At 30.5% G+C, this 24,818-nt stretch overlaps 2 protein-coding genes across 2 annotated transcripts in view; one reads left to right on the top strand and one right to left on the bottom strand.

Moving 5' to 3' along the window:
- The window catches only part of LOC125068269, a 34,077-nt gene extending 32,189 nt beyond the window's left edge, over positions 1–1,888 (top strand). Inside the window, exons 5-8 of the mRNA XM_047677367.1 lie at positions 49–174; positions 343–424; positions 542–721; positions 858–1,888. Coding sequence (XP_047533323.1) covers positions 49–174; positions 343–424; positions 542–721; positions 858–1,012 — 543 coding nt within the window. The 3' untranslated portion in view covers positions 1,013–1,888. The remainder of the gene's footprint in view (positions 1–48; positions 175–342; positions 425–541; positions 722–857) is intronic.
- A 479-nt stretch (positions 1,889–2,367) lies between these two features.
- On the bottom strand, positions 2,368–21,085 carry LOC125068277 (serine/arginine repetitive matrix protein 1-like). Its single transcript, XM_047677380.1, has 5 exons — positions 20,878–21,085; positions 7,439–7,598; positions 5,920–6,746; positions 5,456–5,600; positions 2,368–4,339 (listed from the first exon to the last, which is right to left on the bottom strand). The coding sequence occupies exons 2-5, from the start codon at positions 7,590–7,592 to the stop codon at positions 4,209–4,211; spliced, it is 1,257 nt and encodes a 418-aa protein (XP_047533336.1). The 5' UTR covers positions 7,593–7,598; positions 20,878–21,085; the 3' UTR covers positions 2,368–4,208.
- Positions 21,086–24,818: the final 3,733 nt, after the last annotated feature.

Genomic DNA, 24,818 nt, shown 5'->3' with positions numbered 1-24,818 from the left:
GTATTTATGAAAAATATTGAAATAATTTTTACATCATTTATTTTTTAGGTTCATCGCGTTTTGGACGATGGCATAGCAGCTAAAGCTGGAATAAAAAGAGGGTCCAAAGTGATTAGCATAAATAACCACTCAATGTCAGGACTAACGCATGCACAATCTGTTTCCATTCTTAAAGTAAGTAATTATTATTTTCGCCTATTTATTTTTAAATATGAAAATGTAAATTAATCAGTTTCTTATATATTTGTTTTTTTTTTTATAATATTGAAATTAATTACATAAATAATATTTGATAATAATAATTTGTAAACTATGTTTATTATATCACTTTTAATAATTTAGGAGCAGCGCTGTGAAGTTGTTATTGAAATAGAAAATGAAGTAAAAGAAAATAGAGGAAATACAAAATGCGGCTCTGAACATGGTATGAATTTAGAAAAAAATATTATTTTTTTAAAAAACAATGTTTTATAAGAAATAAATTTAAAAAAATTGTCAACTAATATTTGCTATTGAATTTAAAATACTTTTTATTTTTCAGCGGAGTCGAAAGGACATCAAGTTGATGAAGTCAAATATACAAAGGACAAAATAGGCTGTTCGATAGTTACTGTATTATTAGAGAAAGCTGGCGGAGGCGCTGGCTTAGGTTTTGGCTTAGACGGAGGTCGTGATTCTCCTCAGGGAGACCGACCGTTAACTATTAAGAAACTTTTTGCAGGTAATATTTTTTTCAATCCTCTCAAACTCCAGTAAATTAATTGTTAAGAGTAATTCTATATGAGACCTCAAAAATTGATATAATGTATTATTTTCTGTTTTTAAGTATGTTGATTTATATCTAAAATAAATTTTAGGCGGAGCTGCTGCACAAAGTGGTCGCATTGTTGTTGGTGCAGAATTACTATCCGCTGGTGGACAATCTATGGAAGGATTTACACGTACCCAGGCATGGGCTGCTTTGAAAGCGTTGCCAGCTGGTCAAGTTGCTTTAGTTCTTAGAAATCCATAAAAGTAATACAAAATCGTTCATATAATGTACAGAGGATCAATACTCCATTTATTAAATAAATGGGAGAATATTAAAAAAAATATGATCAATCAATGAATTTAAAAAAAAAGAAAGTCGAAATTATTTTATAAAAATATCTTGATGTTAATTTATTTTTGTCGGAATGTATTTTTGTAAGTATTACGGATCTTCTATTTGCTCTTATTAGTCAGCATTGGTTAGATGCATTGTACATAGTATTTTAATAACAATATCATTGATTAAGGTGGTGTAGTGTATATTGTGCTTGGCATATAAGCTATAAAGACTGTATTCCGATTTGCTTAAAATTATAATTTATTATTTTAAAAAGTAACTAGTCTCGACGACAAGTGTAAGGAAGTTGGATAGTATGTTAGTCTATAATATTATGCGTATCTGTATTGGTGTCAATTGTAAAATTAATTTTCATTCGAGTGCCATTTAAAAATTACATTACAAACAAATTTCGTCTTCATGAAATAGTATTAAAACGTTGGATTAAATTTATATAAGTAAAAAAGTTGAACAAAATGGCTATATTATCTCTCAATACAATTTATAAAAGTTCTCAATAAAAACCTTAATGTACTTCACAAATCTAAGTTCATATTTAACTAAAATGTATTACTATATTTTTACATTTTTTATCCTGGTAACTTGCCATGTTTTCTATTAACGCCATTACCACTAATTTGTAGATTAAGGAGTTTGTATATATCTTTTTTTTGTTATTATTAATATTACTAATTAATATATTCGTATTACTTGCTACTTATGAATACTTTAAGTATTCATTAAAGCTGTTTATAAACACGTATATTGTAGTAAGCTTACAAAATATATTCTTTTACATTATTGGGCATCTTATTTCTCCTCCTTAGATTAATAACATTTAAGTTATTCAGAAATTTAATTATTATAATAAATTTGTAATAGATAAGATATAAAAAGGCCTTATGTGTATATACAATGAAATAATGTAAATAAAAAAAGGCTATTGACGATAGTCGCGGCAGGAAATGCTAAAACTAATTCATTTCAATTTATTTAGCTGTGCCATTTACGGGTAAAACTAATGGAACTTGAGAGTAATGGTGCACAAATATTTCAATATGATTCTACTTAATGATACTGGCTGGCACATTTTTTGTTCGGAAAAACGGATTTGCGATCAAATGATGGTAGAATTCCTACCACCTTTCCACAGTAATTATTAGGTACATAGTTGGAAATAACCAATTAGCGAACATCACAACAAAACAGCTACTTTATAACTAAAAAAGGAATTGTCATTTATTTATTAGAAAATGAATACGGATTGAAATAATAAAAAGAAACTATCTGACTAATTTTACATTTTATTAAACAAAATCGCTTATATTTTTTACAAAAATGCAAAAATACTTTATATTTTTTGTTTTACACCACAGTACATTCAAAATTAGAAGCCAAGAATAACTTTTTATACGTCACAATTTTATGTGTATGGTATGAAAAATACAATTTGGCGCTCCATATATTATTATAGCATATAAAATCTTTTAGCGTCAGCGTAAGAAATTATTTACATTTATTCGGAATTCCATTTTTGATTGCCAATTCATATACATAACATTAAAAATATTTACAAAATATTGATCTATTTATTTAATGGTGCTTCGGATATTCGTCACACATTTAAATATATTTTTCTATTTATCGCATGTTATTTAAAAAACTAGTTAAAAAGTCTATGAACGTTATAATATTATTAGTTTCTCTTAAATTCATATACATTTGTAAGTCTAATATCGATGCATGTATAGGCGCTATAACAATGTTATTTATTTATAGGCGTATATTCGCTTTTTAATCTTAAATAATCATATATGCTTGCCAGTAAAATTAGTTCATTCCTAATAATTACAATCCTATTATTTGAATCAATAGCCATTATTTTTAAATAAACAGAGTTTTTCCAGCAGGGAAGAAGCCACTTCAACGTTGTAAGACCTAATGTGTGCTAAGCGCTAGTTTTGTAATTCTATCACTGGTTTGTTTGTGCCTAAACAGTTGATGCCGATGATTGTGATGATGAAAAACTTATTTATTGTTATTCTCAATAAATTTCAAAAACATTTCATCGCCTCTAATTATTTCACGCTCTTTACACTGTAAACCGAAATTTATTAAGGAATAATATACGTGGAAACTCAAATAAATCTCCAACTCAAATTAAAACTGAAACGTTAATTATTGAAAGAAATAAAACTGGAAAGAGAGATCCTTATGAGGAAATAAATATTATCATTTTGTTACTTTTAATCTGTCTGTTAGGTTTTGTTGGAATAAATCTATAACTATATTTTTATATTGTTTAACTTATTTTCATCAGTCATTACAATTAAGTAAGATATATTTTAGGATGATAACTGTTAATAGTAACGTTATACTTCTTTAGTAAATAAAAAACTTGCCGCACGGCTTGAACATCAAATGTTGCCTTAAAAAAAATCGAAGGTACATTGAAACGATAAAACCTTATATCGGAGCATACATAACAAATTGATTTCTACATATTGAGTGCCTTTATCTGTTTTTGTATTAAATTTCATCTTATTCCATCCGTCTTTAAATAACATGATATTTTATCAGCATACAACTATTCTAAATGAATTTAAAATACATGTAATTTTTTACATTCTTACAGAAATTTTAAAAATAGAATAAATAAAAGCTAGTTAGTAGCCAGTGAATTTTAACTTTCGTCATGAATCATATTATCACAGACTAAAATTTTTGTCTTCTTTAATAATTATGTATATATTAAATATAATAAAATGTGCTTTTGTGACAGCAATAATAAAAATTAAAAGCATTCTATTTTTAAATAATGTTCTTAAGCAAAAAGTGCATAATATTACAAACCTATGAATAATATAGACTTTTGGTCTTGCATGTTGTCATGTAAACTTTTTAGTATCCATCTTTGGACTAAGTTAAAGAATTTATGTTAACTACAAGAAATACTTGAGTTTACAATGCAAATAACAATTTACTTAAATCAAAAGTCTGCTTAAGCATCGGGCATCACATTATTTTTCAATATAAAATACACAGTAATTATTTACAAAGTGGAGTAGGATGAGACGTTAGTTTGCGCCTGAAGCGGATCACCGCAACAGGCGCAAGGCAGTCAGCGCGCGGGCGCCCGTCTTGTTACCCGCAGAATTACAGGACCAGCACGCACATCTTTAAAGAGTCTGATTGCTTCACTATGTGTCAAACCAGCTGTGCCTCGCCCATTCACTGACAATATTTCATCTCCTGAAATGTACAATATTTGACATTAGTTTATTTAAGGAAGACGAGCGAATATAACAGATGACAATATGTGGTCCATTTGGTCCATGGATGCTAAATTAATAATAAAGATAAACCATTTGTCACATCAGCAATGCACCATAACCACGGGGTTTAAGATGTCATGATTGTAATTATACTAGCTCAATCAGTATCCAAAATATTCAATACGAAGAAATGCTGTTAGGTTAGGTGAGGACAGGTCCTTGATTTTATTTTTAATTATCCACATTTTAATTAATTTAATTCATTTTACTATAATGAATTAATAATTTGACTTTATTATTCATTTGTTTCATTTCATTCTTTTTATGATTAGTATAATATAAATTGGAATGTAAAATAAATTAATGTAAATGTTGATTAAAACATTTAAATAAATATAGTTTCTAATTTGTTCGTTATTAATTTCATAGACGACGACAGTTTAAATCTTAAATATTTGTATTACAACAATGTAACAATGTATTTATCAATAATTTTAATAATTATATATAACTATTCTCGATCGACTCATTGTCGCATCTAAATAACGTTTAGAAACTTTAAGTATCTTTATTACAATTTTTAATTTATACAAAAAATATAGTCTGCAACTACATAATTGTATTTTTTATTAAGCTAAGCTATTTTCAAGTGCCGAGAATTATGTAACCTTTAAACAAGAGCATTGCATGTCGCAGGTGAATAGAAGTCATTTTTTATTGCGCACAGCTGTTATTAAACCGTTGCAAGGGAACATTAGTGTCTATAGTACCGTTAAAAGGTAAGTTCAATTAAAACGTATTTTGTAACGTAAATAATCCTACAATTTTTATTTATAACAAAAAAAAACTTTTAGTATATCGATCAAACGTATGTACAGTAACTTTTCGCTTAGAAAGTATATCCACATAAGGTAACTTTAATCCCTTCAAAGAGTTGTAGTTAGTTATTTATAAAATAGGTATAAATACGACCTAAGTTATAAACATTACTCGTTTGATATTAGTTGGTCAAATAGTTGATTTTATTCGGTAAACTTTGAAAGTTTAGGTTAACGTTTAAAGTAGTAGGTATATAAAAGTAAATGAAACGTACCTTCACGAAGTAATCCAGATTCTGCTGCTTGTCCATTATTGAAAATAGTTTTGACGAAGATACCCATGTCTCCTCGCGGAGAATCACGTCCGCCGACAATACTAAAGCCAAGTCCTTTGCCTCCGGCTGATTTAGTAAAACGTACCTGGAATTAAACATAATGACATCAGAAAGAATTAATTTATGGTTTTGATAATATAAAAATATTTATAATTAATTATTAAGAGTGTTTTTCGCCGGTTCTTCTCAGGTCCAGGGTATTTCTTTTCCAAACCGGTGGTAGTGTTTAATTTGACAATCAATAAGTAAGTGAAATGCTATATGTATATTGAATAAAGGAATTTGATTTTATTTGATTATTATAACGTTGGTCACTACACTTAAAAAGCTATTGAAAAAGTTGTATCTCTTAATAAGTGACAATATGGTAATATCTAAAATAAACAAAAAATTAAAGTTTTTACCTCGAAAGTGTGGGTATCACGTGGTTCAGGTGCAGGTGGTTTCTTATTAGTTTTTGGAGTTGAGCCAGGTGGCGCAGGAGGTGGGCGAGCAGATCGAGGAGTAGAGCTTACTCTTAACTCAGCTACAGAGTTACGTAGTTGTTGTATAGGTTCTTGGCGCGCATGGACGCGAGGTAGTCTGTAGGGCTCTTCCCAAACCCTATCTGAAGTTTCTGATGTCAATCGGTTATAGCCGTTTCTGTATATATTTTCGACTTCAACATTTTCACTGTATGGTCTACTTCTAATTTCCTTAGAATTTTTCTTACGCTCTAACCCATAACTATAATCAACAACATCACGACTTTCATCATCTTGATTTATGAGAGGTGTTCGATCGCGAGGACTATCTTTCGTTCTGTAAACGTTAGGAGAGCTGCATCGCCTATTTAATGTGGCACTTTGTCGAGGCGGCGATGGCGAAGATGGTGTTCTTCCATTGCTTGGACTAGGAACGTAAAAAGTCGAAGGTTGCTGCGGTGGTGGTGCAAGAACATCGTGAGCTGATAAAGCTCGCCTTCGTAATCCACCACCTAATTTTCCCAATGCTCGAAGTAAATCTGGTGCCCCACTAGTCACACGTAGAGATGCTGTGGTATATACTTTACCACGATGTCTGAAAGACAGCTTTGAAGGCGGTGCAGGGGAGCAGTGTGGAGGAGGTCGCGGGGGCGACGGTGAACATCGTACAGGGCTGGGTTCGCGATTACCAGATCCGGGCCGCAATCGCGAACATCGACGTCTTAACTTTCTCCATCTCTGAGATAAGTTTGCGTTCCAGCTTTCTTCTGAAAAATTGTTTTGTATGTTAAAATTTAACGTGTTTGGTAACAGTGCTAAAACCGGTATATGATTTTAAATTTCGCTGACATCAAATTTAATATTATACTACAGAATTAAACGTAATAAAAGTTTTGACCATTATAAATTAAGGTCAACAGTGGTTTTACAAATATTAATGTCTTAAATCTTAAATCTATGAATCTTTTGTTGGTGAACTTAGAATTACAATTTGGCGTTTTTAATTAATAGACAACAATTTGAAAAAGCTATGATACTCTTATATGGATTTATATTTTTAAGTTAACAATATAATAATTAATTAATAATCCGTAAATATCTCACAACCATTCCAGCGCATGTTGGTGGAGTAACTATGTGACAGAATATCATCCGACATACGCTGGAGGATTCAACATTGTGAGGAGTGTCGACATTTTACTTTACCACCAGCAGAATTTGCCAATTGATTAAATTAAACACATGAAATTTTACCGGTAATTACCGAAAAAAAATTCCCGGGTTTAAAAAATTTCAGTTAAAATCCACTCTACTAGGACAAGTGTGCCGAGCTAAGTAATGTATGCACTAATCCAAACTTTATAGTGCCGAAATTAGTTTTTTAGAAATTAGTGATATTATTTTATTTTGTTAATGAATTATTTACATTCTTTTGTTATTTACACAGTTTTGTTAGTACCTTTTTTATTGGTATCGGCATCAGATGCATAGTCGTGTGTGCGAGGCGGTTGCGCGGGCGGTGTGGCGGGTGCAGCAAAACTGTGACGTAGGGGCGTCATTCGCAGCAACCGCGGTCGGTCGCCACCGCGGGACCCCCACGCAGGTGCTCCCATTGTTTACTGAAATAGTATCAATAGCTATATTAATAATTAATATATTATTGTTACCTTATCATTTGTTTCATAATTATGATATAATAAATTTAAGCTAAGCTGACGGTTGTTTATTTGTAATAATCATTAAAGGTATACGTACAAACATTACTAAATATATTCTGCTTAGTACATAAAAAAATGGTTTATCCTTAATTTTTATATAGTAACTATACAATAGTATACAAGTTACAATTGTCATTACAGTGACAAATGCCACTTTTTCATTATTTATATAAAGTGAACGTGTCTTAAAATATTTATAAAACCGAACAAAGCGATATAAATAAATAATATAATCGGAAAATACAAATAAGCAGACGTCTAGGCACATGTAAAGAAGGTTAAGCACCTCGCTTATCTCTTAATGTTACTTCGCGTTGATAACGAAATTTTACGTTATAGAAGTACCCAATTGTTTTGCAATATTTAACCGAAATAACTATATAACCAGAGGACTGCATAAGTTGAACTCATCATGTCATTTGGTTTTTTTTATGCTATCGGTAGGCTGACGTTCAAATGGTAAGTGGTCACCACTGCCTTTAGACTGACATCGAATAAAATTTTAGCCATTTTGGAAACTGAGATCCCCTGTGCCTGTAGTTACACTGGTAATGTCTTATCAGCAGAATATATGATAAGTGGTACCTACCCAGATGGGTTAGCACAAAACCCTACCACCAAATGACTTAAAAATTAATGTAAATAAATATTAATAATCATAATATATTCCAGATTTTATTAGAAATACATTGTATCATGTTCTAATTTTTTATCTGAAAATTTTTAATGATTCAATTTGTGTCCGGTTCGGTTGAGTGACCAAGGTGGTCTCATCTCAATTTTAATGGTACTGGACATTGTTAAGTTATATCTCAAGCATACAATTTGGTGTGAAATTTTTCAAGACTATATTTTCTTAATTTTAATTATTAGTATCGATGAAAATCAATTCTATTATAAAACTAAACTAAACAGCAGTCGTAAATCACTTGTAGGAATAATTATAAACAAATGGTACTTAAGAGTTGAAAGGGTTCCTATTATTAGCCGAGTGTGGTTTGCCAGGTTAGTTCTTGATATGTGCTTTAAATGTGAAGTACTTCGGCGTATGAATACAAAAATAAATTTCCTTTAAATAACATTTCCTAATACTTTTATATATTACATAAGTTGGTTAAAAATTACTTGAAGGTTAAATCTACATAATGAAATGATAACGTCTGTTCTTTTGATTTATCTTGTAAAATGAAGATTTACACTGTATATAAGAGTTTAATGAACTATACTATATAATAGACTTGAATGAAGAACGTTCCGTTTTTGTTTTTGGAAAAAAAATATCACTAACATAAAGTGTTTTAAGCCATTGTTAGCACATAAGTAATTTAAAAATTTATGCCTTAAACGTTTAAGTTCAGCGAATCAGTCGCGGTACTAAACATACAACGTTTTTAATGTATTTAGCCTAATATAGTTCTTATAGTAATTGTAATAAATTTTAAAATAAGCTGCTCTTGTTTACTTTGCTAAGTGACCAAATAGAGATTGACCACCATAACACCCACTCGGCGTGGGCTTAGGTAGGGCAAACAACTAACATCCGGAGATCGGGTACATTATATCTTAGTCGGTCAGAACTTTGGCTTTACGTACCATCGCATGACAACGATGTTAGTTCAAATAAATAATATGTTGTAGTTGCGTAACAATAGCTAATTTCCATTAATTTTATAGTACAGGTTTTCATTTGGTTTAATGATGATTATCTTAAATATTGTTGCCTTTGTCTTTATGTATACGAAGAACTTGGAATATTATTTTTTCTTAAAATCAAAATGAAAAAATCGTAAAATAGAATCTACACAGACGGTGCGTCAAATATTCCGCGCCGCCGCCGGTGCGTTACGGATATCCGGCCGAGAAACGGCTGCGTTCTCCCCATACTGAACACGTTCATTATCCTATACATAACTATTATACATCTGGCCATGAAAATTAAGAATCTTACTAGGCATTGAGCGGTAGGGATCGCGTGTTCGGAATAAATAAAGTCCGGAATGTTTTAAATGAACGCTTTATTACTCTTTTAAAGCGATAGTTGTTTAAGCATTAGAAATTTTTGTGTTTTAAAAAAATATTAAATATACATGTTTTTTTTTTGTCGTACATACTAATGAAACTTAAAATACCGGAAAAAAAGTATTTACATGAGTTCTAATATTCGAAATGTCTATGAGAGATGTCTAATAAAATGAGCCTAAAAATACTTATACATATAGGTATTATATGTATTTGTATAATCCAACATAAATATCAACATTTTTATCAATAATTAAATAACCTGTAACATTTACTATTACAATAACGGATATATGTATATGTAAATTAAAATATATTCAACATTAAAATTTAGCTCTTAATATTATTATTTCAATTCGGTTGATTGGCCCAAGTGAAATAAATTGACAGTAACGAACCAAATGTGGGACAGTATGTCGTTAGGATGTAGGATAATGGCGCCGATTAATATTAATTCTATGGCAAGGGTTACCAGCCGTAAAAAATATTACTAGTTTCAGTACAGGACTGTGGTCACCAGGGAGAAATAAATACAGATGTGTAATTAAATTCCCGCTCGACCTAAACAGGGGCGATCTTTAATATCCAATGGCCCTGCGGTTGAATTTTAGTAGGGAGGAAAGATTTATTGCTAGTGGCAAGGAATGCCTACCATTGGTTCTGTACAAATGATATTATACTTCCCACAAAATGATTGCGATTAAATCTATTTTCTTTTCTTTTTTTTTGATTATGTTATACTCTATTTATTGACATTAAATAAAAATCTTTTAAGCCGTTTGATTTCGAACAGTTATTTATGCATTTTGTCGGATATAAGAGCTGTTTAAACTTTTTTATAATAATTAAATAATATACTTCGCAAATGTTTAAAGTATATTGCTGTTGTCTATCAATGTAATAGTGTTAAATATTAGATTGTGTTTCTATGATATTAAAGAAAGAATCAGCGTAGCCGGTCTGAAAGCATCGTTAATTTGTGCCGGTCGGTACCGTTGTGAGCCGAATTCGGCCGCCGGTGGTCACTGCTCTTCCGGCCAACAGTTTATGCAAGTCTAGCATTTCCCGCTAGTCTAAATGAAGAATTAACATGATATGAGGTATTAATATTTGTCAAGAATTGACCTTTTTAAATGAATGTTTTAATTGACTAATTTTTAATTTTGAATCACTAGTATTTTATACATCCTTGTTAAGTTCTATTCCATTTTATGATTATAATTTTATTTACTCAATGTGGTCTTTTTAATATTGCTTGCATCTTACTTTGTAAAACGTACAGATCCTTAATTTTTGGGTTGACAAATATGACATGTGACATAAACTACTAAAGTGAAAGCTCTGTCACAAATCTGACAATAATGTCAATTAAAATAAATACTAAGTCCAAATCCCAACGAATCTATTTATAAGAAATTGTTGTTTTACAAAAGTAGCAGTAGTTTAGTTTTTGAAAAAACCTCAACACAAGCGCCAGATGTGTTGAATTTGTAAGTGAGTTTGTAACATCTGTATTTGATCACATCGATTGGATATCTTATACTGTGGCTACTCAGCCAACATCTAGTATTCAACATTTTACGATGTAAGGTCAAAAAACTTATAATATTTCTAACACCATTAAATTCGTCTTTATAAAATTTTTATATAATATATTTATACTTGATTGATGATTTAAAGTAATTAATATTACCATATTTAGATCGGCTCTAAATGAGGTTCGTTTACCTCATTTCGCATAATAAAATGTGTGAATTAGTTAAGAGAACAGGGCTTCCGTTATTTGTGAGCTAATTAACAATGCCCAGAAGGGCGTTCGCAGGTGTTAAAAACTTTTAATCATCATCATTAGTGCACCTACTTTGTTATTTCATAAAGATGAAAACTAAAACTTCGGAAATTGAAGTTTTTGAAAACTGGACACATTTTGTGACAACATATTTTTGTTGACTATCTCACTGGTATAGTAACTAGGCTGAAGACCCATGGTCCCGATTTCTGGATTCAAACTCAGATAATCTCAATAGCATTATTAGCATTAGCAGCCTGTAAATTTTCCCACTGCTGGGCTAAAGGCCTCCTCTCCCTTTGAGGAGAAGGTTTGGAGCATATTCCACCACGCTGCTCCAATGCGGTTTGGCGGAATACACATGTGGCAGAATTTCGTTGAAATTAGACACATGCAGGTTTCCTCACGATGTTTTCCTTCACCACCGAGCACGAGATGAATTATAAACACAAATTAAGCACATGAAAATTCAGTTGTGCCTGCCTGGGTTTGAACCTGAAATCATCGGTTAAGATGCACGCGTCAAGAGGTTAGACCTCTGGACCATCTCGGCTCTCGGCAATCTCAATAGCGTACCAACAAAGCTGTTGGTTATGGAATTTGGAAGGGCTAATACTGTCGTGCCTCGGGTAGCAAATGAATCCCTAGACCCTATGCCTGAATTATTCCAGTCGTGTCGAATTGCCATTCCAATCACAATATAAGATTGCGGAAATAGATATTGTACTTGTGTTTTGCACACACATTTATGGAGAAAATCCTAGCCTGCGCAGAGAGGACATTAAGATGAGAATGCCCGAGAGTCGGTTAAAAGCACAACAATATCGTGTACGAATAAATAACTTTATTTAAAATTATTTAATCGTAACCACAAAGTGTGGTCATTACAAATCTTGCTGATGACAGTCATTAAGCTTACAATTACGAACACAATGAGTATATCACAAACCACAATAATATTTGTCATGCGTTTTATGTTACCTACCGCCACGGCGTTAAAATACCAAGTAAATGCTGAATATTAAGACATTTGATAATAGTAAAGATAAATAAGTATTTATGTTGCGTGTAACGGGATCGTGTCTATACAGCGCCCACACTTATTAACGAAACTGAGATTTATGCGTAACTACGAGGGCGATAGTGGTACAACAGGGCCTGTGGAATGTGGCCCAAGTTTAGTATTGTTTGTGTAGACACATTCGAAAGATTCACACTTTTATTTGTATATAAATTTAAAGCCACAGGTTATAAATATTACATTGCTGGGCTTGGTCTACTCCCATTGAGAGGAGGAGGTTTAACGCTTATTTCATCACACTGCAATGTACTTGGAGGGTTGCTCATGATGTTTGGCTGTACCGCGCAGCTCGTGGGTTATAATTAACAAAAAATTAAGCACATGAAAATTCAGAGACGCTTGCTTTCAATTTTGATAAGATCACTGGGCCATGAAATTCGTAGTAGTAATTCGCTTTTATTATTCGGTATTTAATCTTATAGTTATCATTCGGGTTGATCTAACACGCCCAGTAGCGGCATGGTATAATAATCTCCTACAAACATGTGTTAGCCTTATCAATTTTTTTGTGAATATCAAGCGTTTCACTGAAAAAATTGCGAACAAACAAACAAGAGATAAGTGAAGTGAAGGAAAGCCACTATATTGTAAAAATCAACGAGTCAAACAATGTACTAAAGCATATAATATGTACATATATATAGTATTATTAAGTTTTCTGTAAAATTTATACCTATTATAATATGAAAGTTCCATATAAACTCATTACAATAGTATTTTTTGTACAAATACGAAAAAAATAAACAAAAAAACAAACCTCTTAAAATATAACCAAGAGTAATACTTATGTGATATGTTTTGTCTGAGTAAAAAGTTTATTTGAATATACTATTGAAACTAAACTAAATGAATATCAACATTTGTATTATATATTATATATGTATGTATACATTGGTATCTTTTAGAACGAAGCGAGAAATAGTAACTAATTATTTTTACCTTCTTTCATAGTGTTTTATGTTTCCTTAGCGTAAGTAGGACGAACACGGTACAATTGTCACAGCAAACTTGCAACGATCGCACATTAGGTAATTTTTCTTAGATTTAACTTATACTACCTCAGATTCATCGCTATTATTTTTTCACCCATAAATACACGCTTTTATGTAAAGAGATACGCTTTGGGTTATTTGAGACTAGTTGTCGCATGCGGCTTCGCTCGCTTATTTGGTAAAGTAGCCCTCCTTGCAATTCAAGCTTGCGTCTACCAAATATCATCAAATTTATCTTAGTAGTTTGGCCGTGAGTAAGCAACAGAAAGACAGAATCGATTTAAAAATTTTAATATTTGTCTAGATAAACAATAATCTCACTGATAAATCCACAATGTGCAGTTAAAGTACACGCAATGCTGTATAGCTTCTTTTCATCACCGATGCTCTAGATCTCATTCAACGTATCTGGGAAATGATGGTTTGTTCTTGCCATTATGTTGTTCAGTCACCTTTATTAATTTTTTCTCAGGTGAAATCGTTTGTTCTAGTTATAGCAACATTTATTTTTTAATAAGAAAGTACGATGCTATTGTGTTTAAAGATACCGAAATAGTATACCAAAAATAGTACTTTATGTAATAAACACAGTGGTGGCAAAATCGAGTGTAACCTGATTAGGAAAGCTTACCACAGGGCCAGATAAAACTCAGTAGTGATAATTTAACTGAGGTCCCGACACTTTGGATGTAGTGGAAATAGTTACTGGGAATAATTAAACTTTTCTAAATGAGATTTCAATAGTCACATTTATTTATCTCAATATTATTGGCATTGGCATGGCATTTTATAGCTTTATTATCTTGAATATTTGTATGGAGAGGTTGCGATTCGTTTGATTACAAATATTTGAATTTCTTGTGTATTTATTTGTTCTGCTCTTCTTTCATGGACGACATTAGATAAAAGTTAAATCCTGGCAATATTTCGTCATTTTCTTGCTATAGCGTTGACTTTTTTACACCGTAAGTTTCATCTGAGAGATTGGGTGAATAAAAACCTCTTTTAGTAATGAAAAATCCTAGGGCCCTTGCGATCCCAGTTATCCAGCTTACACTGTGTAACAATATTTGAACATTTTTGTAGTATCTACTTATCATTCAAATAAAACTAAATAAAAATATATTTATATTTGAAATTAAATTAATAGATATCGGAACTTTTATTAGTCTGTATTTAATTTAGTTTTCTTTGTAATAATTTAAATTCCGTATGTCAAAGTAAACAATATCACAAAAACAAATCATACTGAGAAATATATATACAGTATTTTTTAAATAAATTGCGTGTGTAAATTAAAAGTTGAGGCGTATATAGACTATGTTGGGTAACTATTTAGACAATGATGTAAGGGTCTTCATTGGAACAGATAGTATAATGCATACGGCTATGAATGCGGTGCGTTTAATCAACGTTTGAACTATATACGTTGTGATTAATATAGAACAACGTTTTATTTCGAAATTGTACGTGTATTTTACTAACATCATTGATTCGTTTACAAACAATGCATCACGAAAAATAGGAAGATTGTGAGTATTTCGAATGTGTCTTAAAATTACTGGAAAGTGACAAAGAACTTTATAGCAGACTATTGAAATTTATAAACAGAATATAGAACAGTAATATGTTCAATGTGCCTTGTCGCTAAGACAACGAGGCCTTAAGGAATAAAAATAGGAAAATAACCAATAAGAAGAATTAAAATATTAATTTCGAAATCATCTGTATGCAAGCTTTGACTTTGACATGTCGCTATTGGGATTTGCGAGTGAATGAATTTAATGGTAAGAGCTTTCATTCCACCAGATGCATATCTCGTATGCTTTATAAAGTCCTTATGAATGACCTTAGAAAATCAGATAGTATCTGTATAATGTTTGCGTACTTTCTCTTGATAAATGTTTAAGAATTTAATTAATGAGAAATAAACTATTCAGTCTATTCAGTAAGTTTTTTAAATAGTATATATATTTTAATTGAAAATAGATTTTTATTTGGATGTTGTCGCAACGTACAAACATGATTGAATTACTAAATAATTCGAAACTTAGCACATTCATAAGAATGTATTAAAATATAAATACAACTTCATAGGTTGTTATTATATAATATGATTAAATTCAAATTAGTTTCTTATATGTAAAAAGAAAAAACCTCCTTTTAATTATTGCAAATAGCACAATATACAAATGATTTTATTTAAAATATAAAAACTTCTTTTGTAATATCTGTCAATCAAAAAGCAAAGGAAAGTAATATCGAGAACTAACTTTCTAGTTATTATTACACCAGTCTATTTCTTACTGAGTTGGTATTTTATTGTGATTTTAATTATAAACAAAAATAATAGCTTAGGTTTAATAACTATTTTCTATATTTTTATATAAATTTTATATAGATTATAGTTTTATATAAATTATAACATATACATACATATAATATATGAAAATAAAATAATGTCAGTACGTCTATATTAAATATGTACAAAATTTATAATGCAATATTTGATACATTTTAATAAATAAACCAAGAATAATTGTAGTATTTCTACATTTTTTTAGATCTGAAACCCACAGATTTTTCCAGTATCTTTAAACATTCATGTGTCGAATAAATATTAAATAAATTACTTGTCAACGTGTTGTCTACGGCTCAAAAAATCTTTACAAAGAATAGCGTTGTCGAGTGCCGGTTCAGGAACTCTACATCTATTCAGTACTGTCGTTGACCGTCCTCTTATATATCTCGATACATAAAGAAGCCATTGTCCGCATGCGGGCTTCATTATCGGACGTGGGAGACCTAACATATTAGTTTTCTCGTATATTACAATGTACTTGTATTCTATCTTTTTATCTAAAGACAATGAATTTCAATTATATTAAATATTGTTAATTGGTATCTTCCACGTTTAATTTTTTCTTTAGTCTAGTTTTTATTTGATTTGGTAATTTTATCAATCCTTCGTAATATATTTCATTGCTCTTGCTTTTGAGACTTCCAAAATGTTATTATTTAAAAATAAAAAAAATTGCGAGTTAATTCAAAAATAAGTTTTCAAACTTGTTTTAAAGTTTATTTTTATGTAAAAATTGAGATGTGAAGGATTGTTACAGTAACAATAATGTAAGAATCAGTCAGAATTACAGATTTATAAGATATTAATCGACACCGGTCGGCTTGAATCTTAAGTTTGCTAAGCAGTTCTTTATAACCTTTATGAATAACCAAAGTGAATTTATAAATAAGCAACACTAAGACATGGCAACATATTATACAAACATACCATGAGCCTTGAATTCTTGTTAGTAGATGCAATAAATATAAACATATAACATTATGGTTAAGATAGCTAACGCCTGTGGCTTTGTAAATAGCAAAAAAAAATTTAATTATTATAAATGGTTTTTTTTATAGATCTGTTCACTGTCAAAGGCGCGCCCACAATAATTTTTCGTCGTGCATTAACAAATAATATAATCTAATTTGTTTTTTTTTTTGTTGTCTCTATTCTTACATTAGTCTCACGCACACAAGGCAGCTTGTAGGTACGAGCGTCACTCAACCAAAGCACGCCGATAATTAAGGGTGGAGGGGCGTGCCTTCGTCGTTGAATAGATTTATACACTGTGTTACAGTTTTTAACGCCAATATCTGTTGTTTAAAGTCAATTTAAATACTATTGACAAAGATAGCACGGTGTACGAAAATTTTAATTTATGAAGACCACGTCGATTTTTGTTATTAATTTCGATATTTGGTTTGGGATTTAATCAATAAGTGTGCAGAAAATGTTCAATGAATGAAAAGGTTAAGAAATAATTAAAATTATTGCGAAATAAAGTTTGAGAGAACAGTGACAATAAACTTGTCTTTCAAATAGCCAACCAAAATTTAGTGTAAGAAATAAATCAAATAAGTAAATAATTGTTCGTGACCCAGAAGAAATAAATGAAGTGTAATGTTCAGTTTGTGGGGAGTTTCGCGATACGGTTCTTAATATGCAAAAAGTGTTCTTCTTTTTTAGAATTGGGCAGAATTACCTTAAATTGAAGATTCAGCTGGTTTAGATGAAACATAATTAATTGCATTATATGTTATATTGCATAAAGTGACAGCACTTTTGACGCATTAACAAATTGACGCGTCGTATCGCACTTCAAATCATACAAATCAATCATACTTTTGTATTATAATTTGAGATTAATTAAGGTAAATAGGAACGAAAAACACTTGCCCCCAAAGTTGATATCTCAAGAGTCAATAACTTTTTAATTATTAGAAAATTAGGCAGAATGCTCGGCACTTTAGCCAATGTTTTAATTGGCTTACGCATTTTAAGCTAAAAGAACTTAAATTTTCGGGCGTACTATTAATTTTTATATAAGTAATGTTTTTTTTTGGTATATGGCAACATTATAACATTTATAACCTTTTAATTTTACAATAATAATTGTATCGCTATAAGCTGGATATTAGTGCAGTCTTTTAGTGTCGAGTGTCGTGACTTGTAATAACGTGAAAGGTTGCAGAATGTAGATACACGTCAAATGTTATCTTGGTTGTTATAGATCAAGGACTTCGCTGATTTGGAATAAAGCTGAACCCAACATAAAATTTTCGATATTTATTAAATCTATGTCATCAGCTAGTACTAGAAAGGATTATATGTACAATGGTTTTATTTCGTAACAGATAAAATAATTATGATCTTTATGCAGATAGAACGATTATAATACCTACTTCCTTTAAATAATTCTATACCTTATGATGAAGCATTGTATTAAATAATAATAATTTCGTTAAAAACATGACAACTGTAAGGAAAGATATACACATGGATAACTACTTTGAGATTCAGCAAATATTACGACTACTGAACATGCGATTTACGAATAATAATTTGAAGACATTGACATTTGAAAAATTAAAATAATGTCATTATACTCGTATTATCCAATGATCAAAATACTTATATATAGCCTATTCCAATCGAAGTAGGAATAAAGATAAACAAACCTTAGATTTACGTATTTCATTCGATATCCTAATAAGTCAGCTATATTGTGCACTACTAAGAGTTTATGACTAATATTATTAGTATAAAATACTATTACACTTAACTACTTATATCAATTTTCATTGTATATATATATATAACAGTTACGTCGACGTTCAAAACGCTATTGTTTCGCAAATCCATAGTGAATATCATAGATTAATCAAGCTCTCGACCAATGATGTCGCCTCAAATGATTGTCAAACGTTGTTTATTTGGTTTATCTCCTCTTATGGTTGGAACTTGGAATAGAGTAGGAATATGAAGATATTAAGTTTACTATAAAATGATATAACTAAAAGTTTATATGTCATTTGGAATAAAAAAATATATACATATATTACTGATTTGTTAAAATGTTATCAACATAACTGTGTCTTCTTCTAGAAATAGAGGAAACGTTGTTTAACTAAACACCCTCAAAATAACGTTTATAAGTAACGCCGTTACTTGAAAACAGATGTTTAAGTTATTTTAACAAATATTTTTTCTTGTCGAGCTTCAATTAATTTGCTTACTTAATTATTGCGCCTAGCAACACTAGTCTGCCTCTTTATAAACGATACAAGAAAATAACAGAAAAATAATTTTGACGAATTACTTTTGTCTGGCTCCTTTTAGAAACATTTTAACTAGATTATCATACTTATGTACTTACTAATAAATAATACAACTCGAAAAAAATAAAACCTTTTTTACTTGTAAAGAGGTGTACATATATTCAAAATGTCATGTCTTTTTAATTCACGGAACAGATAATTTTATTATAGTCGCTATATGTTCAAATAATTGGGCCATAGATAATTAGATATACCTACTGAATAAAGCGTTTTCTGGTTGTATTCAAATCTGCTCAATAACAGAAACATTTGTTAATAGCCAAACCCACACATTGCCATAATTGGTGGATCTTGTTTATGTGTTGTGGTAATGACCTAACGCCTTCTTTTCAATAAGGAACACATTATGTTAAGCTATAAGCAAGGATATGAAAATGACTCATATTTAAATTTAATTAAAAACGATATTTTACGATCTACGACAGCCTCGATGGTTTAGTGGCTAGATTATAGTGGTTACAGACCTTGAGATTCTGATTACAAAACCCGGGTAGGGTCAATAAAAAGTTACTAAATTTATTTCTCAGAAAGAGCTTCTATGTTGGTACTGAATGCTGGCAATGCTTACAGCTCCATACCTCGAGTAGTACTTAAAGTCTGGCAGAGACTTTGCCAGTCGTGTTAGTTTCCGTTCCCATCGGATTTTAAATGTGAATGAATTGAAAGTGCACCTATGTTTCAAATCAAAATATTGCACGCATACTTATGAACTAACTCCTGCGCACTTGTTTCGTCTTAAACGAGATTAGCTACCGAAATCGGTCTCAATTAAATTATCATAAACATAATCACAAGATTCAAATTGTCTCTAATTTATCATAGCAGATAAAATATTGTAATATTATGTTTGTTAGGTAAGTGGTTAGGTAATCCGCAAGACATCATTTGCACAACAAAGGGTGTTATAACAATACTATGAATTAATCGTCTAATGGATTGATGTGTGTTACAATAGGTACCGCAATATGCATGCTGTATAGGTAATAAACTGAGGGTGTTGGATGAATACACTGCGAGCTGACTGATACTTCCATGGCCAAAGTACAAAGGATTATATCCTTTATATTATTGTAATAAGAGAACAGTAGGTGCAGACGGAATTTTGGTACAATTGTCTACCGGAGTGTGGCGACTGTGAGGGGCCAAGTTATAAGGGGACGAATTACCCCAATGCTATGCACTTTCGCTAGACATGTTTTTTAAAACATTTACGTATCAGTTTTCCAGCTGACTGAAGAGTATGTTAAATTTCATTGATTGAGAATGAATCAAATATGTACAACGCACTATGTATTAAAGTATTTCATACAAAAAGAATTATGTATGGTTGTAAAGTATTAAGATATTATTATTATTAGTATTTTAACTCATAATGTATGAATTAGCAATAGGTATGAATTTAAATAGATAAACATTATTTATTAATTTTGTTTTAAATTAAAACAAATATTTCTCAACGATATTGTGATTTGAAAATAGCCGTTACATTCAAATTGAAATTTATAATTAAGTTAATAGTTTAACAAAATATATGAAAACAATACTATGGTATTTGAGACAGTTCATTTAAATAATATTCCAATAGTGAGTTTATATAACAATATAATAATAACATACCAAACAAATATTTAGCACTGTGATGAAATCCAATATAACGATTAACTTTTCTCTGGGATCCACTGTCATTCCGATATGTTCAATATCGTATTAATTTGTCGGCTCAAACTTCGTTCGAAGCACAGATGCACTCAACTTTACGCGTATCGATCCTACGGAACCGATGCACGCGATAGTGACACCCGTCAGCACGTTCGTCTCCACCAACGGCTGAATTAATACTAGCATAACCTTAAAAATTACGCAGCTACGCGACCGTTGAAGAAATTGTTTATACTCAGTACGGTTGTAAATAGGGCGTTAGAACCGAGACGAAAATATTATGACTCATAGTAAGGAAAAGGACGACGATATGTTATGGTAAATATAGGTAGAGCCCATACGTATAACTGATAAATAATACTTTGAATTAAAGTCTAATTTTGGCGTAAATTTGATTAAGCATATTACGAAAATTGTTGCCATGTTATGTCAAATTAAAAGTAAATGATAAGACTCTACGCATACGAGATTATTTATACCAACAAATTGGATGATATAAACTTATTTTGGTGCACGTACTACTTTAAGAAACTTGTTTTAAATTTAATCAAATAACAGCTTTCGTATATCTTGAAATAATGTTAATTACATACATCAGTGGAAAATATGTATATTTACTAAGTTTTGTTAAATAAACCATTCCGATACACATAAGAGACGAAATTTCAGTTTCTTCTTTAATTATCTTCATAGTTTTAAGTGATTTGTTGAAAGGTTTGAAAAAGTATCGTATAAAAATCTTTCCTAGTATTAGAAAAACTGACCGTTTTATTTTTTCATGTCATCTATGCGAAAATAGAGCAGCAACAGGTACTCAAGAATGTCTTGTCTTTGTCTATGAAAAAAAATTGTTAATAAGAAGACTGTGTACCTGCGCAACGTATCCCTAGGACCCTTTTATCGTATGAGGAACCGCTTAAAGGAATGAATGATTTTAAACAGCTAACAAAAACCTGCTTTGAATTCTTGCCACTTGTCGTACGTTTGATACTGTTTGCTTTTAAATAAAATTTGTATAAGTATTTAACACATTCTTGTTAGGGTTCGGTACACGATATTATCTTTTTTTAGTGTCATTCATAAAGTTAAAGTGAAGAGGACCTTAGTCAAATTTCAATAATACGTAAATCGTCTCTACATTAGCGATATTTTAAAAGTTCGATTATATCCAAGTTGATTTAATTATTACTAAATTACAAAAGACTTAATATCTTAGTTTATTTTTATAAGAGTTAGTTAGTAATTCTTATAGTGCCAATTCCAATGGGCGATGGCGGTCACTTACTGTAAGGTGGCCTATTTGGAAGTATATTTACCTACATTCAATTTAAAAAAAGAACAATTTTATTTTACGATCAAAATGTGACCAAGGACTGTATTAAATATGAGTCATACATCAGAGCTCAATCGAAGAAATGCATTGCAGTTCATATTTAAGGCACGCATTCGCATACTCGTATATTAAATTTTAGCTGATACACTATGAAGTAGTGGTGTTATATTACGTTCATAAAATATTAAGCTTATCGATACTTTTCGCTTTTTCCTTTTTAAAAAATAAATATCTAAAGTAAATAATATTTATTAAATAATGGCATTACAATCCACGATATAAACAATAAACTTTTAGTGCGTATATATCTAAATATTGCTGCATACGAGAAGCAATCGCTTGACATATAATAAGTCTATTATAATATCGAATGCTGTCAAGGTTCATAGGTATAATATATAATCGTACCGTCTGGCGCCCAAGCTGGCGTCTGCAAGGCTGCCGTTAAGATTTCCATACCGAAATTCCTGTTTTATTCATGCTATCAATATTATTCAGATTTCAGTAAGTTTCGATTTCAGATTTGTATAATTGAACACAGCATTACTTTATCTTCATAACTTTACATTTTAGTTCAAAATTTTATGAACAATATTTTAATCCTTTAAATTAATAATTATTATAATTACAAGCAGTATTTAAAATTAAGTCAAAGATTTGCAATTTATTTTTATACCCGCTCTTTAAATACAAATAATTTAATTTTATTACTTCTAAGGAATATATCAATGTATTAGACTTGATTTTTGTAGTATTATAAATGACATCTACTTTATCACAATTCTATTTATATATAAGATGGCTTGTTCTACAAACTTTTTAAGGCGTTTGTCAAGTCCATAACTGCATGGGGCAAACCGTTCGTGGGTTAGCGGCGCGTGTTTCCTGCGCGTGCGCAGTCTGGAAGGGGCACGCGCACGACTCTTGTGTGTGAAGTTAGGCATGTTATACTGTGGTTTAACCATATCATATACAGGCTGGACACAAATAGCGTTAGCGATTATAAATTAATATGACTCGATGGTAGAGCTATTTGCAAGCCCGTCTGGTTTTGGCTTGAGAGTATGTAGGTTAATGTAAATAAAGACACAGGGGTCATAGCATATTAAATTCCATGGTTGTAACGCATTGCATACTGTAAGTGATGGTTGAAGTTCCTTAAGGTGTAATATTTCAAATGATGCGACTATGTTTTAAAATAAAACAAAATTAACATTTTATGCACATTTAATATTACAAAATTCAAAAAAAATAACAATACTTTTTTTTAACTGTAGTTTCACAATAAAATGGCTGACAAGTTTATATTTAGTCAACTTTGAAAGAGTTACAAATTCTTTTATGTATAAAAAAATTTATAATTTTTTTGTTATATTAGCATGTTGTAAATTCTATTGAAAAAATTTAAATACTACGTGATAATACACAATGCTATCCATTGTAGTTAGATCTTTTTGTAACTAAATCCTGATAAGGGGAAATTGAAACAAAGGTATTCCTAATCTGTAACGATCTTTAAAGATAAGAACAAACCTATCACATTCTATAATATTAAATGCAATATTTGTAACCTAATGAGTAGAAAATTGTGTTCCTTGATACCTCAAATAATGTACCTAAAATATAAAATAAGGGTATAATATACCAAGATACTCCTATTCCAGATTAAACTTGTCCAATACCTATAGATTTCTTAATGCATTAAAGGTTTTTATAAATAAAATGAAACGAAAAAAGTTATTTAAATTATCTAAATTAAGAATGCCTATATAATCATACTGTATCGTCCCGTATTTCGGTCTGGCACATGATTATAATAGGTGTGTACGTTTGTTTTGTTTTGGTTGAACTCTAGCTAACGACTTTTGAGAAGCCTTGCTGGCATGTGAAAGGTATGTGCAATATCAAAAAATAAATATTTATTGTTTAATTAATACGAAATGACGAACGTAATACAAATGTTTATTTATACGAAGAATAATGCGACTTAAACCGTCACTCAATGTGATCAAGAATATTTTTATTGAAAGAAGAAAGCATTTAAAAATATGTATATGCTAATTTTTTATTTATACTTACTAGCTATAAGCTCCTCAGAATTAGAAATCTAGTCGTATTCATATAGGTACAGTGCTTTCCAAGATTAATCCTAATAAAGAAATTGAAGCTGTGGAACTTTATTAGGTCACGTTATAAACTCTAATAAAAACTAAAGTAAGGATACATTTTGGACAAAGTACTTGCATATATTTGTTTTGTTATATCTAGAGAATTAACTATGAATGTATTATTTATGTAGTATGTTGAAAATAAAGACTTTCAACATACAACGGCTTTATCAAGGTAGACATAATATATATATATAACATTAAATGTAAGTATTGCAATTCAATTTTAAACAAATTTCACTTAACCGAGAACCCAATTTAGCTGAAATTGTGTACACACTTGGCACGTTGAGCTAATAACAATACAATCTATTATTGAGTCCATTTTATTCCAGTACATGGATTAAATAGGCTTTCTCTTTATTTAATCAACCACTGTTGAAATAAATTGTATTGTG

Source organism: Vanessa atalanta, chromosome 1, assembly GCF_905147765.1.
Source record: "Vanessa atalanta chromosome 1, ilVanAtal1.2, whole genome shotgun sequence".
Lineage (NCBI taxonomy): Eukaryota > Metazoa > Arthropoda > Insecta > Lepidoptera > Nymphalidae > Vanessa > Vanessa atalanta.
Note: the sequence above shows the minus strand (reverse complement) of the source record. Positions and strands in the feature narration are given on the sequence as shown.

What these genes read in the sequence shown, in the direction of transcription:
- LOC125068277 (XM_047677380.1), bottom strand. Translation starts at nt 7,592, where the DNA reads ATGGGAGCACCTGCGTGGGGGTCCCGCGGTGGCGACCGACCGCGGTTG. An exon ending in TGCCGATACCAATAAAAAAG is followed by an intron (nt 6,747 to 7,438) that starts GTACTAACAAAA and finishes ACAATTTTTCAG; the next exon opens with AAGAAAGCTGGAACGCAAAC. An exon ending in GTGATACCCACACTTTCGAG is followed by an intron (nt 5,601 to 5,919) that starts GTAAAAACTTTA and finishes GTTTAATTCCAG; the next exon opens with GTACGTTTTACTAAATCAGC.